At 42.7% G+C, this 20,134-nt stretch overlaps 1 protein-coding gene across 1 annotated transcript in view; it reads left to right on the top strand.

Moving 5' to 3' along the window:
• Positions 1 to 20,134, top strand: part of myo6a (myosin VIa) — a 257,553-nt gene that overhangs the window by 154,065 nt on the left and 83,354 nt on the right. Inside the window, 8 exon segments of the mRNA XM_038802906.1 lie at positions 2,249 to 2,378; positions 4,846 to 4,951; positions 5,320 to 5,375; positions 5,940 to 6,037; positions 6,133 to 6,297; positions 13,060 to 13,140; positions 16,081 to 16,089; positions 19,292 to 19,472. Coding sequence (XP_038658834.1) covers positions 2,249 to 2,378; positions 4,846 to 4,951; positions 5,320 to 5,375; positions 5,940 to 6,037; positions 6,133 to 6,297; positions 13,060 to 13,140; positions 16,081 to 16,089; positions 19,292 to 19,472 — 826 coding nt within the window.

Genomic DNA, 20,134 nt, shown 5'->3' with positions numbered 1-20,134 from the left:
ACTAAACTCTGTCTGCTTAATCCTATGTCTATGTATTTACATTGTGTATCGCATGTCCTTTCATGTATGCAACCATCTGTCTGGACTGTTCGCAGAACAGTACTTTTCACTGTACCTCGGTGACACATGACAAATTCAAATCCAGTCCCAGCTTTTGCTATCCTTTTTTATATTTTGTGCAAGTTTTCTGAATTTACCTTGCACTTTTTATGACTTTTTTTTAGTAACCTTTGTTGATCTTTAAAGGTTTTCCAGCCTGCCATTGACCATTGCAATATTGTATATCTTTGTTTTTGACTTTGTTATCTTTATCTTCCTTATTCAGCCATGGATATTTTTTCCTCCTCTTACAATCTTTCTTCCTCTCTTGAATATATTTTAGTTGGGCTGAAATGAATATCTCCTTAAACTACTGCCACTGTTCATCAATTGTCATTCCTTTTAGTCTTCCCGCCCAGTCTACTAGGGCCAAATCTGTCCTCATAACGACGTAATTGCCTTTGTTAAACTCCAGGACGTGAAAGTGGGTCTCCAGTTTCTCGCCCTAAAACTGATCACTGTTCCCTAGAGGGTCCTTTACTATGAGGTCATTAATTAATCCCTCGTCATTACACAATGCGAAATACAGAATACACTGCTTGTTGATTGGTTTGACAAAATATTGCCCCAAGAAACAATCTCCAACACATTCAATGAACTTTCCCTCGTGGCTGCTCTTGCCAATTTCATTAATCCGGTTTATATGCATGATAAAATCACCCATGGTTATTGTCGTACCTTTCTTACAAGTGTCCAATATTGCCTGGCTTATACTGTGCCCCACTGTGCAGCTACTCTTTGGCAAACTACTCTTTGGGCAACTATAGATTACTCTCACCAGGGGCTTGTTTCCTTTGCTATTTCTTATTTCTACTCCAACTGATTCGACGTCTTGATCTCCAGTGCCTATATCATTTTTCACTAAAGCACTGATCACATCCTTTACCAGCAAAGGGACACCACCTCCTTTACCTTTCTGTCTATCCCTCTGTTTTATTGCATTAGTTTTTAATTTGTTTTTATTAAATTTCCAGCTGTTTTTTAGATTTTGTAATCTGTGAAACACTTTTTACTTTTAATCTGAAAGCAATTTAGAATAGGTAATGCAAAGTAGCAGTTACTTACAAGTCAATGAATTTACCCATATCCTCTGAAGTCTCCTGGATTGTTTTTCAAACTCAGCCCGCAGCCTAGAGGTGTCCCTGGCACCACCCGCTCTTTTTAAATCTCCGCTCTGACTCTCCGCTCCCACTCTGACTCTCAGCTCCCGCTCTTTTTAAATCTCCGCTCTGACTCTCGGCCCCCGCTCTTTGTAAATCTCCGCTCTGACTCTTAGCTCCTGCTCTTTTTAAATCCCGGTCCTGCTGACTGTCACCTCTCACTCCTTTTATTGCAGCATTCCTCCTGCACCCTCGAACTCAAATTTAATTTGTGCCGCATCTTGCTTGAGTGCAAGCTGATGATAGGTGTTGGGCAACAGGTCAACTGCAACCTTAGTGACAGGATCCACAGTGTGTCTCCCTTTAATCAATGAGATGGCAATGGAAGCTGAATTAAAGAAAAATCATTATTATGGACTGTAATTTTCTGTAGTGAAATGTCTGATTAATATGTAGAGAATTTTTTGAAGAATAACGGGGGCTAAGGGAAAGATGACATTTGTGTGAAACAAACAGTGGTGCAGTGTGAATTGATCAAGTTCTGGAAATTTGTAGCTGTATTTTGTTTCTTCTCTTGATCTTGCTGCTCGATTTGCACATTGTTAGCAACATGAATGTTTTGACACAATAGGAGTCCATTTGGCCCATCACATCTGTGCCGGCTTTGAAGTGGGGGTGGGCTCTGGACAAACTGTTTATCACCTGGGCATTTTTACAGGCAGCGTAACATGGTAGCAAACGAGGATGGGAGAGCGGTGGCTTTTGTGAGATTGAAAGATTCCAGAAAGCTCTGAGATATTTCCTGTCATAATATTGATAAGATATGATTCAGCCAAGTGGCAGGCATTTTCCTTTGGAAACAAAAATTAATTTTAGTATTTTCTTTGGAACTTTGAATCTCCATCTCAAGAATGACTAAATCATATCTTGTAGGAATTTTAACATGGGTTTTTGACAAAGCTGGATTCATTGAATTCTGTAAGCTGTAAACCAAATGCTTATGAATTTTCAACATAGTACATGTGCCTTATTCTATGTTTCCTTTGCAGACTTGCGTAGCCAATATCCTTATAGCAGTGAACCCATACTTCGACATACCTAAATTGTACTCCTCAGAGTCCATTAAGAAGTACAAAGGGAAGTCCTTGGGTACTCTGCCACCACATGTCTATGCTATTGGTGAGTGTTTTTGTGTATCACCTGATCACATATTGACATTATATCTAAACCCACAACTTGTGCTATTTGTTGAGGCAAGTTTCCTTTTCATACTTTGCTTTCACGTAAGTTTTAAAGAACAACACTATTATGTAACCTAAAAGGATACAATATTTTTGCAGTCCTTCTAACTCCCACAAAAACTGTTGGTGGATAAAGGAATCAGAAGCCTCTGCTTGGTGTCCATGGCTTGGCTTGTAATTGAAAGGTCATTTGAGAATAACCTTTCCCCTGGTTTTCCTTTTCTCCCTTTGAGAAAGATGTTTGTTGAGCCTTTTCTCTCCATTTGGTACCTCCCCTAATGACACAGGAACTTACACCATGGGGATCGTGAGATGGCGATCCAATGACGGCGATCCAATGACTTACTGGTGTCTCACAATGTTGTACTGCCATAAAATGTCATCCCTTTAAAAATAGATACTTAAATATACATGGAACATAATATGACAATCACTGCAGTATCTGTCTGAACACTGTTACTTCACAATTTGCTTTGAGTATATATTTTATTGTGAATGTTGAATGGACCAGTCCAGGATAAATCTTTTTTAAAAAAAAAATAACTTTTATTCAAAATGTTCACATATTATAAATAACAGAAAGGAAAAATAGAACCCCCCCCCCGCCCCATTACACAAATAATAAAACAACAAGAACAAAAGTGCATAAATAACCAAATAAATGTTAACCAGTAAACAATAGTAAATCCCCAACCAAACACGAATATTACCCCCACCCCCCCTTTCGGGTTGCTGCTGCTGCTGACCATCTCCTAACGCTCTGCCAGGAAGTCTAGGAACGGCTGCCACCGCCTGAAGAACCCTTGCACAGATCCCCTTAAGACAAATTTCACCCTCTCCAGTTTAATAAACCCTGCTATGTCGTTAATCCAGGATTTTACGCTTGGGGGGGCCTCGCATCCTTCCACTGAAACAGAATCCTTTGCCGGGCTACCAGGGACGCAAAGGCCAGGATACCGGCCTCTTTCGCCTCCTGCACTCCTGGCTCATCTGACACCCCAAATATTGCGAGCTCCCAGCTTGGCTTAACTCTGGAATTCGCTACCCTTGACACCGTCCTCGCTGCGCCCTTCCAGAACTCCTCCAACGCTGGGCATGCCCAGAACATGTGGGTGTGGTTTGCTGGGCTCCCTGAACACCTCACACATCTGTCCTCACTCCCAAAAAACCGACTCAGCCTTGCCCCGGTCATGTGCGCCCTGTGCAGCACCTTAAATTGTATCAGGCCGAGCCTCGTGCAAGAGGAGGAAGAGTTTACCCTTCCCATGGCATCCGTCCACATACTCTTGTCGATCTCCTCCCCCAGCTCCTCCTCCCACTTACCTTTTAGCTCCTCCGCCGAGGCCTCGTCCTCCTGCATCACCTTATAAGTTGCCGAGACACTTCCCTCTCCAACCCATATCCCCGAAAGCCCCCTGTCCTGGACCCTGCGCGCCAGCAGCAGCGGAAACTCCACCACCTGACGCCGAACGAACGCATGTATCTGAAGGCATTTCCAGGGGGAGCCCAAATTTCTCCTCCAGCTCCCTAAGGCTCGCAAACTTCCCGTCAATGACCAGGTTCCCCATCCTCCTAATACCTGCCCTGTACCGATGGTTCTCCCACCTCCCCCCTGTGGCATCTCCATTGCCCCCAGATTTTGAGGGTCGCCGCCACCACTGGGCTCGTAGTGTACCTCGTCGGAGGGAGCGGCAGCGGTGCCGTCACCAGCGCCCCCAGGCTCGTGCCCACACAGGACGCCATCTCCAACCTCTTCCATGCCGCCCCCTCCCCCTCTATTACCCACTTGCGTACCATCGCCACATCCAGGATAATTCTATAGTGCTCACCTTCCAAAGTCTTAAAAGAAAAAATCCAGTGTAGCATTTTTTACTCCGGAAGAACGGCCAAAATACTTGGTGCGTTTGCAGTACAGCAGCAGCATTGGTGCTAATGGTTGTGCCTTTGCATCTCTCCTCGTCTTATCCTGTGTGAACATGCAGTTAGATCCATCAAGTTTTAATTCTGGGAACTCCCCCAAATGATATCCATGACCAAAATAATCATCAATAATTTTATTGCAGGGGCCATCAACTTAAAATAAGGTTTACAGAACTGAACTTCTTTGCTGCAGTGAGAGAGAGCACATTGCATTGCAGTGTGGCAATTATGCATTACAGTATGGCAATTTTGCCAAAAAAATAATCATTTTGGGACTAGCCATTAAAATTAGACTTTGACAGTTAATTATTCTTGGAATGAATCATGCGCAATCTGAATTTTTACATAAATAATGGAAGTCATTCATTAAAGTGTGATATTGCTTTGCTCTGTGGAATTGGAAAACTTGTGTTGAACTGGTCATCTCTGATTTCTTGAAATTATATTGTTACATGTGTTTAACTCTCTTTAATCCCAACTCTCAGCTGATAAAGCCTACCGTGACATGAAGGTGCATAAATTAAGCCAGTCCATCATTGTATCAGGGGAATCAGGTGCTGGTAAAACAGAAAATACAAAGTTTGTTCTTCGGTAAGTGCAAATCTTAAAGCAGACCTTACTAAATGATTTCTCTCTCTTCCTCTTTCTTTCTTGTTTCTCTCACCCCTGCAATACTGCCCCCCCCCCTTCCCTCGCAAACCTCTATGGAGGCTCCCCCCTCTGCTCTCAACCCTCTTGGCACCCGTCCCCTCGCACACCCATCAGTGCCTCCCTCACAATTCTCTCTCTCCCCCCGCCCCCCCCACTTTCCTGCGGGCACCTCTTTCTATTCACAACAATTAGAGCCTAGGGTTTTGCTGAATGCTTACAGGAACTATCCACCTCTATTGTATATTTGACATATTTCAGATTTTACAGGAAAGCAGTAACTTACTTTCTTCCCTGGTTGCATTCTGCAGGTACTTAACTGAATCATATGGAACAGGTCAAGACATTGATGAAAGGATTGTAGAAGGTACACTGTTTCCGTGAAATATTAATTTGCCTGTGTGCTATTGAAAAATAGCAACAAGCTGTATATGTGACTTGTAACAAAGAAGAAAAATTGAGATTGGACGCAAATTAAGTACATGGGGTAGATTGTTCTGTTTGTGCAAATGATATCTGAGCATTCTGGGTGAAATTGGCTAACTTAGCATTAAAACATATGGGGAATTTGAAATGCGAGTCACACCCTAAAACACTTGTGATGTATTGCGCTGCTCCCAGATTCCATTTGTGCAACAAAACTGGGCACACCCTGGTCAAAATCATTTTGTTTATTGCATTGGTCCAGGAGGAGGACTCTTCATATTGCACAAATTTTCTTAGGTCCACGGGCATTGTAAGCATATCCTTCATATTCAAACCAATTAATTTACAATGAAACTGGCTATAGTACACAATTGAAACATGGCAAGAGATTTGTTTTTTATCCACCTTAGCTCAGGCTGGATGGGCTGATATTCTTCTGTGTTGCACCATTCTTTAACACTTCAAATCGGAGAAGACTTATTTTCTTCATTTATTTCCAAAACAGCAAATCCCTTACTTGAGGCCTTTGGAAATGCAAAAACTGTAAGAAATAACAATAGTAGTCGATTTGGAAAATTTGTAGAGATCCATTTCAACGAGAAGGTACCTTAAACAATTTTTATAAAATTCTAACCATGACATGGCACACCAGTTCCCAAAACATCTCCTTGTATTTTTTTTTTCCTTCCCTCATGCAGAATGCTGTCGTAGGAGGATTTGTATCTCATTACCTGTTGGAAAAATCACGAATCTGTACGCAGAGCACAGAAGAAAGAAATTACCATATCTTTTATAGGCTGTGCGCAGGTGCTCCTGAAGAGATTAGGCAAAAGTTTCACTTGACCTCCCCTGATAATTTCCGGGTGAGTTCTATGCCATAGTTCTTCAAGTCTCTCTCTCTCTCTCCACAATCTTTTCTCTCTCTCACTCTCGTTCGCTTCAAATATTCTTTTTCCACCCACTCTCGCATCCTTTTTCTTCTATCTTGTATTCTTTGCTACTATTTGTCTTTCACTGGCGTTCAGGTTCCCCTGCATTCTTTCTCTCGTCTGGCCACATTCTCCAGCATGCCCCCACCTGTCACTCTGTCCTTCCCCGCTCACTTGTCTCTCTCGCGCCCACTGCTCTCTTGTCTCTCTCGCGCCCCCCGCTCGCTTGTCTCTCTCGCGCCCCCCGCTCGCTTGTCTCTCTCGCGCCCCCCGCTCTCTTGTCTCTCTCGCGCCCCCCGCTCTCTTGTCTCTCTCGCGCCCCCCGCTCTCTTGTCTCTCTCGCGCCCCCCCGCTCTCTTGTCTCTCTCGCGCCCCCCGCTCTTCTCTCTCGCCCCCCGCTCTCTTGTCTCTCTCGCGCCCCCCGCTCTCTTGTCTCTCTCGCGCCCCCCGCTCTCTTGTCTCTCTCGCGCCCCCCGCTCTCTTGTCTCTCTCTCGCGCCCCCCGCTCTCTTGTCTCTCTCGCGCCCCCCCGCTCTCTTGTCTCTCTCGCGCCCCCCGCTCTCTTGTCTCTCTCGCGCCCCCCGCTCTCTTGTCTCTCTCGCGCCCCCCGCTCTCTTGTCTCTCTCGCGCCCCCCGCTCTCTTGTCTCTCTAGCGCCCCCCGCTCTCTTGTCTCTCTCGCACCCCCGCTCTCTTGTCTCTATCGCGCCCCCCGCTCTCTAGTCTCTCTCGCGCCCCCCGCTCTCTTGTCTCTCTCGCGCCCCCCGCTCTCTTGTCTCTCTCGCGCCCCCCGCTCTCTTGTCTCTCTCGCGCCCCCCCGCTCTCTTGTCTCTCTCGCGCCCCCCGCTCTCTTGTCTCTCTCGCGCCCCCCACTCTCTTGTCTCTCTCGCGCCCCACACTCTCTTGCATCTCGCGCACCTCTCCCCCCCTCCCCCCCTCTCTTGTCTCGGACGCGCCTCTCCCCCCTCCACCCCTCTCTTGTCTCGGGTGCGTCTCTCCCCCCCCCTCTCTTGTCTCGGGCGTGCCTCTTCCCCTCTCTCTTGTCTCGGGCACGCCTCTCCTCCTCTCTCATGTCTCGATCGTGCCTCACCGCCCTCTCACTCAGTTCCTCGGTCCCTTTACTTATCTATTGGCAGATTATTTCAATGTTGATACTGGGTTCACAGTTGCTTGAACCTATACCACTCTCTCTTTTTTGGTATAGACCTATGACACGCTGTGTGATGTTATCTGTAGCACTCAGTGCTCTCTTCATTTTGATTCATTGGGTGCAGCTGCGTGTTTAGATGCCAGGGGTGGAAGAATGGAGTAGGTGGCAACTTGATTTAGACTCTCTCCATCTTCAGTTTGGAATGTGTGGACTGGAGAGTTGTAGGAATTATTCCTAAGTGGGAAACAAACTGTATATCCTACAGATTATTGATCAATTTAATTATTGTACAGCACAAACTGTCAATACCAAAACGGAATACTACCACACAAAAAATTTGCAAGGGAGGGGGGAGGGGTGGTCTCTCAAATATCAGTCGAGGGTAGATTTTTGTCTATTGTTTGGGGTGTCATTTTTCATAGCATTAATTTAAGTTAAGGCATTGACTTAATTCCACTAGATCAAGGTTGCCACCTGTACATAACTAAATTGTTACACTGCTATTTATGGAACTTGGAGTACTTGTCTGAAAAGGCTACACATCAGGACCCTCAGGTGTCACTTACATCCAGTTTTATACATGAATGTGGTTGACGTCTTACAGGGCAAGATGTTACTGAGGAACTGCTCTTTTTGTAAAATATTAAAACAATGGGGACTGGAGATGGGTAGATGGTGGCTCAAATTATCATCTTTTGAAGACATGTCACTTTGACCCACACTAACCATGTGGAAGTCCTTGGAGAGAATGTCCGTTGACTGTTAAGTGGTTAATGCGTTTCGCCCCTCCCCTGAGACTTTAGCATGTACCGGGCCGCATGATAGCACTGTTGCTTCACAGCTCCAGGGTTCCAGGATCGATTCCCAGCTTGGGTCACTGTCTGTGCGGAGTCTGCATGTTCTCCCTGTGTCTGCTTCTGCGTCGGTTTCCTCCTGGTGCTCCGGTTTCCTCCCAAACTCCAAAGATGTGCAGGTTAGGTGGATTGGCCATGCTAAATTGCCCTTCGTGTCCAAAAAGGTTAGGTGGGGTTACTGGGTTATGGTGATATGGTGGACGTGTGGCCTTATGTAGGGTGCTCTTTACAAGGGCCGATGCAGACTCAATGGGCCGAATGGCTTCCCTCCTGCACTGTAAATTCTATGATTCTATGCTCGCTAACATATCGTGCTTCAAAAGTACAATGTCTCAAGGCACTTCATCGGAGTGTTACCAAACCATTACATTGACACCATCACACTTTTCCCAAGAACAAACTCGTGGCGCTCTGGCATGACTAACGACCAGACGCAAGGTCAGCTTCCGGGGATTGTTGTTTTGAGCTGTATCTAGAAGTTTTTAAGGAATCAATGCATGCAGCAGATAAGTATTCGGGGGACCTCCAAATGCTTTAGAAGTTTGATTAGACATGGGTTGACGTTGTAGGTATCCTGACAGTAATTCCTTGTTTAATCCAGTCACATTTTATGGAGAGGGCACCTCTGCCTTTGAAGTGTTCCAATTCTATAATGTAGATTGTAACAACAAATGTATGGGTTTCATTAATGTTTTTATTGCTGCAAGAATTGCTATGGTAATGGTAAGTCATGGTGCTCAGGTTACAAATGATCTATATTCTTCAATTAAAAGTTGACTTAAAAGCAGAAAAATAAAGCCTTTGTCTTCAACCTTCTCCCCTCTTACCTCCTCCCGCCCCCGCCAAAAGAATCATTGTGTTGGTGATGGGTGCTGTGATACTGTGAACTGAAGTATGATTTCCTTAGCACTGGAGGGCAATGTTGGGATGGTTCAGCAAACCAGATTCCCTTGTCGAGGAAGATTTTTATTTGTAACTGATTCAGATACTGAACAATTCCCCATGAGTATAGCTAAGGAATTGTTTGTTCTTTGTCCTTCTCACATGCCAGTTGTTTTGTAAATATTGTAGCTGTTCCAAACTCTGAGAATTGGACAAGATCTTCAGTTTGATTCCCTACTTAGTAAATCCGGTAATAAAACAAACAATCCTGTGTTTTACACAGATTCGTTCGGGAAGGTTAAGACTCAACATTTTAACCCCACCTATTACAGATTGGCATGTTGTATTTACTTGGTTATGGCTATTATAATGGGTTAAGAACTGGCTATATTTATGTTCCAACCTTTAAGAAACTTACAAAATTAAAGTCAGTAAATGCTGGAGGGGGTACAAAGCCTCACCTGAAGATGCCAACCATCCTGATGTGTATTGCCAGCTAGTTTTCTCTTTCGGTTTTGGATTTTCAATATTATTTGGTCCAATTTTTATCTTGTGGAAGTGTTCAGCCGGGTGAAGGATCAAAAGATCATTGTGCCAGACCCTTCTTCTCACCTCTTTCTAGAAGATGAGAGAGTGTAGTCATTTATCAAGGAAATACTTTGGTTCAGAGTATCACCGGTTTGATTTCCTTTAACATGGACTGTGCTGCCCATTTCTTGCTCAAGACACAAACCTCGTTTTGCCCCTAAGTGGTGATTGGCAGTAAACCTCACATCTGTGGTCTGTCTTTATTGATGTCTTCTTGTCATAAAGTGTGGCAACCACTCACCATGTGGACAACAGAGATCAGAGTGAATTCTATTTGCCTAATTCTTGCAGATTCTACCTGCCGTCGCAGACCCCACAGTTAGGTATTGCTACAAACATGGCCTCTTAAAGCCTAGCCTGTCTTGATGCAGATGTAACTCTGAGAAGCAACGAAGACAAGCTAGGCCTGGGCTGTTTTGTAGGTACTCTTTGGTAGGTACTCTTTGTAACTGTAGCTCAATAACACAGGTAGCAGTAGGTACAAACCAGATAAAACAGTAGATGTTGTAACCCTTTGAATAAAGAAAATTTATCACTTTTGACATACGTTGTTTGTCACTTATATTAATGTTCTGCCCTATGATAATGGGGAAGGGGAAGCGAGGCCTTGCTCCATTCAGGGACAGGCTAGGTGAGTAGGAGCCTCATTCTATCCTGGGAGTGGAAGGGTGGTGGTGGGGGGCGGGCGGGGGGGGGGGGGGGGGTGGAGTAGTCTGTCTCCCTCCAGGATCTAGGGTAGTGGGGGAATGTTTGCTCTCATTCCAGAGAGCTAAAGTTCCAATGATTCTTGAGACTGCCTCTTCAGACTGCAAGTGACAAGACAACTTTCAATGTACTTTTTATGTCCATTTTCTACCTTGTTGCATATGTACCTTTTCAGTATTCAAATTGGTTACAAATTTACATGTGAATAATATTTCTAATTGTTCAAGTATTCACCTTGTGCAGTTAAGGGGAAGTGTTCTGTTTGAGTGCACAATTCAACAGTATTTCATTGATGATAAAGGACTTCCATATCTTTCAGTTTCTTAATTTGGACCTGTTCACTTGCAGATGAAACTGAAATGCAGTTTGTCAAAAGATAATTTGGAGTGACAGCGAAGTTTCAGTCTGCAAAGAAACCCTAGCCGATAGGTGATCGGACAGTCCATTATTTATAATGCATCTTGTATCAAGTGTACATAACTATATCTCTTTAGATTTAGCATGGATACTCATGGGGACGACACCTTATTACCATTTTTCTTCAACAGTTTATTGGAGTTTCAAGAAACTAAATTCGCAAGTATATATTCTGTTGTGCAGTAAGGTGTCCATTGACACATGTTTTATGAAAGCAGCATTTTTTAATAGGGTGTGTATTTGTTTAGTGTAACTTGCACTGAACCTGCCAAATTTCAGATTGTCAAATATTCATCAAAAGAGCAGGTTTAAAAATAAATGTCCAACCTACAATCAGAGCGATTCTTTTTAAGACTTCCACTGATGAAGGTTAAGTATAGAAACCTTTCTGGATTGGTTGTTTTTTAATTTTTCTGGTCCGGTTAAGAAAGCTTATCGTGGGCTTTTTGCCACACTTGAGTTTTTTGAAGAACTCTTTAAGAGATCAGAGCGCTCTCAAGGACAGTTCTGCAGATGTTGAAATGTTGTTTCCATTTGTCTAACTTGTGACACTGGCACTGATAGGGTACTCTGTCTGCTGTACTTGGAAAATTATCTTGAATGGATGAGATGCAACACAATAAGCATAGCCTTCCAACCATCACATCTGGAAAGAAAGGAGGGTCAGAGCAAAACAACTTTAAGATGATTACAAAAAGAAAAGGAGGTTTCAAATCGAATTACACAGAAGACAGAATTCTCTGCCACAAATCATTATTTGAGCTGAATTCTTTTAAATTAAGAATTAGATACATGCTTTAAAATGTTTCTTGGAAAATATAGGTACCAAGCCAGAGAGTGGGATTCTCTCTGGAGAGAATCACTGTCATGGGTTTCATGAGCAGGAAAGTGTTTCTCTGCTGTAAGTTCGAAGATTCTACAAAAAGCTCATCTAAATTTCTGGCCAATATTTGTGGAGTGATTCAGATGTCCAAACAACATTTGAGAGAAATTAATCCTTAGAAGTACTTTTTTTAGCAAATCCCTATCCCCTTGCCTTCCACCTTAGCTGATATGGTGGATTCATAGAATCCCTGAAGTGCAGAAAGAGGTCATTTGGCCCATCGTATCTCAATTTGCCCCATCTGTACCTAGGCCCACTCCCCGGCTCCATCTTCGTAACCTCACCCAATCTTTTTGGACACTAAGGGCCGATTTAACATGGCCAGTCCACCTAATCGGCAAATCTTTGGACTGTGGGAGGAAACCGGAGCACCCGGAGGAAACCCACACAGACAGGGGGAGAAAGTGCAAGCTCCACAGTCACCCAAGGCCAGAATTGAATCTGGGTCCCTGGCGGCGTGAGGGAGCAGTGCTAACCACTGTGCCGGCCTTGATTTATTTCCCCAATGGGAGCATTCTTGCTGTCATTTGCTGCAGCGATAGGGAAAAGCAGACTGCGGTTTCCAGGGCTTCTGAATCTGAAAGGGATGTAAATGGTATCAGTTGGAGATTTGACGTCTCAGAGATGTCAGGGAGCCCAAACTCACTCTCCCCACCATCTGTATTCTCTAATGTACATTTTAAAACCTGCTTCTAATGCCTATTTAAAATAATTCAGCTGCGATAATGGTATATGGCAGATAATTCTGTGTAAACCCTTTTGAAAACCTCATTCATTTTGCGGTCAATGCATTTTTGTGTCCCCCCCCACCTTTCAGATGTGGAATTCTTAAAATATTAATGTGGTGAACAGGATTCTGTGGACAGTACACTATTTTACAATACTTAGTCTCCTTTAACAGGAACACTGGATTGTTGAGTCAACAGTTACTTAAAAGTGAAGGCATGTTGACATTTTCCATGCAACCTGAACTAATCAAAAAAATAAGCTGTAAGGTTGACGTAGGATGATGGTGGATTTTGTTAAAGAATAAAGGATTGCTTTTTTAAATGAGATGGTAGCACTAAAGCTTAGTCTGATGGTGATTGGACAGATCAACTGGATTTCCTCTTCCACCCCTCCTCCTTGTATGTATTATAGTGGTTGTGTGTGTTTTGCTTTGCTGTTCATTTACCATGATAAAACTTATCTCTCTTGTGCTAAATTCATCTCTTCACTAGTATCTGAGTCGAGGGTGTACCAGGTACTTTGCCAACAAGGAATCGGACAAACGGATTCTACAGAATCGCAAGAGCCCAGAGGTAAAGTGCTCATGTTGCAGAATCTGAACCTGTTCCAACAGGAGTTTCCACAGTCAATGCCATATACTGCATGCTGGTTAAATAAGTTGAATGCTTCCAAAATGAGATGGAGAGGTGAGGATGCTGAGGAATTCCTATGTTAGTTTGATTTTTTTGAATGCAAACTATTCATCGCTGGAGAACTTTCAAGAATTCATGGGCATTTCAGACAGTATATATTTTAGCTTTAATCTTTGTTTGAGTAAATGTGAAGTATGTAGCTACCAAATTAAAGGGAATACCTTGATGCTCACTTTTGAGATGCTGGTGAGCAACAATGGAACATGTAAAGCGAGAATGCAAAGTATCACCATTAATTGATTACAAATTTCAAATTCGTCGGTAAAGTTGATGGTGTGCGGAACCCAGGTCAGTAAACAGAGTGGAAGGATAGATCAGCCAAATCTAACTTAATAATGGAACAGGTTTGAAAGGCTGAATGATCTCAACTGTTCCCATGTTTATAAATTCACTTTAAAACAGACAATACTGCAGGTGGGGGAAGTTGGTCACTGATAGAGGATTGTTGGATTTTATAGTAGGAGACTAGAGATCAATTCCCAATTTTATTGAAGTTCTCAGGAAGGGGATATCCCTCTACGTTTCATCAGGCTTGCCCTAATGTCGAGGGAGGGGAAAGGGTTCCGTCCCCGCACCACTGAAAGAGAATCGCTTGAATTAGTCTCCGACCAAATGCAGTCTCCCAGCTGCAGAAAGGCACAGTTGGTGGAAGAAGAACACTGGGAATTTCTGAGCAGTTAACAGCCGCAGATCCGCTGAATTGTTGGGTAAATTAAAAGCAGTTGTTTCTTTATTATCACGCCTAGGAGCAGGAGTAGGCCATCTGTCCCCTCGAGCCTGCTCCGTCATTCAATGAGATCATGACTGATCTTTTGTGGACTCAACTCCACTTTCCGGCCTGAACACCATAACCCTTAATCCCTTTATTCTTCAAAAAGCTGTCTATCTTTATCTTAAAAACATTTAATGAAGGAGCCTCAACTGCTTCATTGGGCAAGGAATTCCATAGATTCACAACCCTTTGGGTGAAGAAGTTCCTCCTAAACTCAGTCCTAAATCTACTTCCCCTTATTTTGAGGCTATGCCCCCTAGTTCTATTTTCACCTGCCAGTGGAAACAATCTGTCCGCATCTATCCTATCTATTCCCTTCATAATTTTATACGATTCTATAAGATCGCCCTGCATCCTTCTAAATTCCAACGAGTACAGTCCCAGTCTACTCAACCTCTCCCTGTAATCCAACCCCCTCTACTCTGGAATTAACCTAGTGAATCTCCTCTGCACACCCTCCAGCGCCAGTACATCCTTTCTCGGGTAAGGAGACCAAAACTGAACACAATACTTCAGGTGTGGCCTCACTAACACCTTCTACAATTGCAGCATAACCTCCCTACTCTTAAACTCTATCCTTCTAACAATGAAGGACAAAAATCCATTTGCCTTCTTAATCACCTGTTGCACCTGTAAACCTACTTTTTGCGACTCATGCACTAGCACACCCAGGTCTCTCTGCACAGCAGCATGTTTTAATATTTTATAATCTAAATAATAATCCCTTTCGCTGTTACTCCTACCAAAATGGATAACCTCACATTTGTCAACATTGTATTCCATCTGCCAGACCCTAGCCCATTCACTTAACCTATCCAAGTCCCTCTGCAGACTTCCGGTATCATCTGGACTTTTTGCTTTACCACTCACCTCAGTGTCGTCTGCAAACTTGGACACATTGCACTTGGTCCCCAACTCCAAATCATCTATGTAGAGAATTGAAACAATTTTCTCTGGACAAGTTTATCCAGTGATCTGTTTTTGCTATTAATCTACAGTCCAAGAATCACGCTGTGATATTTGTAAACCATTCTATTAATATAAAACCACAATACCTGAGCACAGCTTTTGTACTCAGTTTTCGTAACAACTGTTGGTTAGTTGTGTCTGATGTTTCTATGAATCTTATTAGTACCTTGAAACATCTGATGCAATTTCTGACATTTTGGCGAAAATAATATTGCACAAGAGTGTAGCTGTGAACACAGTGTTGGATGATGTCTTTCTCTTGATCTATTACCTGCAATTTTTACAGACAGCAACAAGCTCAACAACGTCCTTTGTAACTCTCAAATAATTTTCTCTTGCTGGATGCTTCCCCTTCAGTGCTGTGCTGGGCATCAGCACTTCTCCTTGTGCTGGCTGAAGGATCCTCACATTAGTCGCTTTTCTTATGCAGTTAATGTTGAACGTGCTTCTGTAGCTCCATTTCCTAAATGCCTCCACTTCACAAATCAAAATGTACAATGCTGTTGGCAAATTATAACGTGGAAAATGTTCTGCTTATCCACCAGCTTAATTTTTGTTGCACAAAATAATTTCTATGTTAACATCCCTTGCACAATTTCTATTGTCTATTAACTTCGTAACTTTAGTCATCAGTTCAAGTAAATAACTTTGCCAGGTTGTTGTGTGTCAATTTTGCTCGCTGTGAGATCAGTTTTAGGAGGTTGTATTTCTTTGTAATTGCTATTGATTTTGAAATCTTAGCTTAGTTTTCAATCCATGTACACACCTTTCTGACGTCCAAAATGCATGGTGTTTATACTTGGTGAAATGCTGAATGCTGGTTTAATTTTTGACGGCAATCAAATCCAGGTGTGATTTGCAGACTGGTTTGGTTGGCATCATTATTTTAGACTTCCCCTCCCATCTCTGCTCTGCTACCATCCCCACAGGATCCACAGTCTCTTGGAGTTGGTTGCAGTCCGTATATTGTAATTCACCACAGTAAACACACGTGCAAATGGCATGAATTAATTTGAAATGGGCCAGTGTTATTAAAAGTAAAACCATTTTATTTTCTTTCCCCTTTTATTTAATATCAGGAGGAAGAGGTGATCAGTTTTTTTTTCTCGTATAGATGAAGTTTGTATGATGTAACTGTCTGTCAGTAATTATGTTTGCAGATGCTTACATCACTCTTTGTGTGGTGGAGTTGTAGTTGCATGCATCAGTATTTCCACTGAAGTAGTTATTCCTTTTTGTGTATGGTTTATGTCAACAAGGCAAGGAGTAGAATTCTGTTCTTGCAATGATGCAACTTTATTGTAGTCCTTTCTTTTTATTTCTTTGCTTAGTGGTGGAGTTAATTTTATTATTTTTTTGTTGGCGGTGGAAACAGGAAGGATAACCTGCTTGTGGTGCACTAAACCCAGCAGATTCTGTTTTAATTACGTAGTTGCATGTGGTTCCCTTACTGTTAATATCGTGATTTGTGCCACTGTAGACAGTATTGTGGCTCAACTTGCTTTTTCAGCTGCATGCATCAGAGTATTTTTAGTCATGGAAAGACTTGTTCCTATTGGGATATGTCCTGAAATCCACATTATCATAATTGTGTGGTACGTATTTTGTAATTGGAATTTGAAAGGAAATGTGTAGGTTTATATTATGAATCAAGGTAAAGGTCAGAGAATTTACATGAAACACACCTGCGAGTGTTAGCCATGACTCATTCAGTGGCACTCTCACCTCTGTGTCACAAGATTTTGTGTTCAAGTCCCATATTCCAGGGCATAAACACAAAAATACAGGCAATACAGTCGTGAGGGGGTGCTGCAGTGTTGGAGATGCTGCCTTTCAAATGAGACATTAAACCAAGGGTCCATTTGACTGCTCGGGTAGATGTAGATGATCACAGAATCAGAACCACAGAATAATTCAGCACAGAAGAGGCCCTTCGGATCATGAAGTCTGCACCGATGCACGAAAAACACCTGACCTGCCTACTAATCCCATTTGCCAGCACTTGGCCCATTGCCTTGAATGTTATAACGAACCAAGTGCTTATCCAGCTACTTTTTAAAGGATGTGAGGCAACCCGCCTCTACCACCCTCCCAGACAGTGCTTCTTCAAATCCCCCCTAAACCTCATGTCCCTCATCTTGAACTTGTGTCTCCTCATAACAGATCCTTCAACTAAGGGGAACAACTGCTCTGCATTCACCCTGTCCATGCCCTCAATATTGTACACCTTGATCGGGTCACCCCTCAGTCTTCTCTGCTCCAGCAAAAACAACCCAAGCCTATCCAACCTCTCATCATAACTTAAATATTCCATCCCAGGCAACATACTGAGGAATCTCCTCTGCACCCCCTCCAGTGCAATCACATCCTTCCTATAATGTGGCGACCAAAATTGCACATACTACTCCAGCAGTGTCCTCACCGAAGTTCTATACAACTCCATCATGACCTCCTTGCTTTTGTAATCTATGCCTCGATTGATCAAGGCAAGTGTCCATATGCCCTTTTCACCACTCAATTAACCTGCCCTTCTGCTTTCAGAGATCCATGGACAAACACGCCAAGGTCCCTATGGCACTATTTCGAAGAAGAGCAAGGTTGTTATTCCTTGTGTCCTGGTCAATATTTATTTCTCAGTAAACATCACAAAAGACAGATTATCTGGCCAGTATCACATCACTGTTTGTGGGGGGGTTTGCTGTGTGCAAATTGGCTGCCACATTTCCTTCTTTACAACAGTGACTACACTTCATTGACTAAGATTTTGAGAAGTCCAGTGGTTGTGAAAAGCTGTATATAAATGCTATTTTTTCTTACTGTGGTAAAGGGCAGTGCAGCTCAGATTATTTTCTAGTGCATATTCCTCAAATTCAGTGACACTAACCTTGCTCCTCTTTGTTTCAAAACAGCTCCTTGATAGAAATACAAAGAATGCAGATTTGATATTTAATCTGGAATGCATTTTGTGTCCCTTCAAAACAAAGTAAATTTACATTTGATTTGTACTCCATGTACATAAACATACATGCCTTGAGGGTGGAAGTCCTTGTTCTTGTAGAGGTGAAAGGAAGCAGTCTTGACAACTGGTTTAAAGAAAATTAAGCTAATCTGGGGGTTGAGCAGAGCGTTAATGCTTGGAACTTCACTTCAGATGGCAATTAGGGGAGATGATGCCAGTAGGGCGATGGGAGCTGAAGAGAATTGGATGTATCCAAGTCTTGATGGTGGACTGATATTTTGGAAGTGTAGCATTTGATATTGATGAGGGAGGCAAAGGCTGGGTGGGGGAAAGTGGCAGGGAATGGGGAGAGAGATATGAAATCTGATTTCATGCATTTGTGACGTTTATAAAGGAATGGATCTCTGGGTTCTCTGGAGGTGTCTGCAAAAACAGGAGGAGAAAACATTTGTACAGGTGTCGTATCTTTGTTGCACTTCGATTGAGGTGAATAGCAGTGCAGAGGCATTGGGAGGAAATGCAATAATAAATGTTGTTAAAGACAAGGGAGAGTTCAAAGAAGATCAATCATAATTTGCTGGCTTTGTATATTAAATGTCTTCAGTGTGAAGGGCAATGCTGAGCCATGTTTTTTCTGTAAGAGATACATTTTGATATCTTCCACTTTCATATGTCATCTTGCTTTATTTTCATTATTCATCATGCGTTTGAGGCTTGGGTCACTTCACAATCACAGATTAGTTGCAGCAGCCACTCCTGCCCCCACTGTTCTCATGGTGATAAACTCTTAAACCAGTTGTTTACTTAATGTCTAGGTTACTTATAGTCTTTACAGATTCAATGATAGTTGGACAAGGGCAGTTTAGTAGCCAGTTATTTCATGCCTTTGGAAAGGCCATAGGGTGAATAGGAAAGGTAGACTCCTGGTTCTGGATTTCCTCATATAATCATATATCAAACCTGTTTTTCAAATATTGAAACTGGGCTATATAGGTATCATAAACTAGATTACAGGAAGGAGAATTAGAAACGCATGGGAATAGTACTTTAAAGGAACTGGTTTCCAAAGTAGAATTGCCCATAGCACATGAAACATTAGAGAATAAGGAATACTACACCTAATGGTCAATGAGGTTTTTAAAGAGTCAGTTTGGGCAAATATATATTTTCATTCATGATGTGTGCATGGGAAATTGATGTGCTAGTTTTGCATGCATATAATTTTGCCTTTTATCTTTTGAACTGACTGTGCATGTTTCTTTTTATAGCATGATCTTGATACTGTTTGACACAAGCTGATATATTGGATTTTTATCATTGTCATCTTCCAGTGCCTTAAAGAAGGCTGTCTGAAGGACCCGTTGCTGGACGACCATGGTGATTTTAACCGCATGTGTGTCGCTATGAAGAAAATAGGGCTGGATGATACAGAGAAGCTTGATCTGTTCCGTGTAGTTGCAGGTGTTTTACACCTTGGAAATGTTGACTTTGAAGAAGCTGGTAGCACCTCAGGTATAGAACTGGCTGACTCTTCAATATGGATGCAATCCATGCTCTTGGCAGTCTCAAATCCATTTCTCTGAAGTTTATTTGCTATTGTTATTTAGCAGACCATAGTCAAATAGTAAGTGATTCAGAGAGGGAGGTGCGTGTCTCGGTCCAATTATGTTGAAAAACTATCCACTGGAATGATGAACTTTGCCAACTATGGTTTTGTTCGCCTTATTTGAAAAGGCAGTTTATAAACCACATATGCCATTAATTTGTACATAAAGTTTTTTAATTCAGTTTATTACCTGCACAAGTTTTATAGGGTTGGATGGTGACTGGCACACCAATAAAATTAAAAAAAATTTTTTTTAGAGTACCCAATTATTTTTTTCCCCCCAATTAAGGGGCAATTTAGCATGGCCAATCCACCTAGCCTGCACATCTTTGGGTTGTGGGGGTGAGACCTGCGCAAACATGGGGAGAATGTGCAAACTCCACACAGACAGTGACCCAGAGCAGGGATCGAACTGGGACCTCAGCGCTGTGAGGCAGCAGTGCTAACCACTGTGCCCCCCCACCCCACACTTCAATAAAGTAACTGATTCAAGTTGCAGTTTTTGCCCCACCTGTTGCTCTTTATCTTAAAATCTTCAAAAGGTGGCATCAACCAGCCAAGAGTAGAT

This window comes from Scyliorhinus canicula, chromosome 1, assembly GCF_902713615.1.
Source record: "Scyliorhinus canicula chromosome 1, sScyCan1.1, whole genome shotgun sequence".
Lineage (NCBI taxonomy): Eukaryota > Metazoa > Chordata > Chondrichthyes > Carcharhiniformes > Scyliorhinidae > Scyliorhinus > Scyliorhinus canicula.
This window is presented reverse-complemented; position numbering and strand designations above follow the sequence as displayed.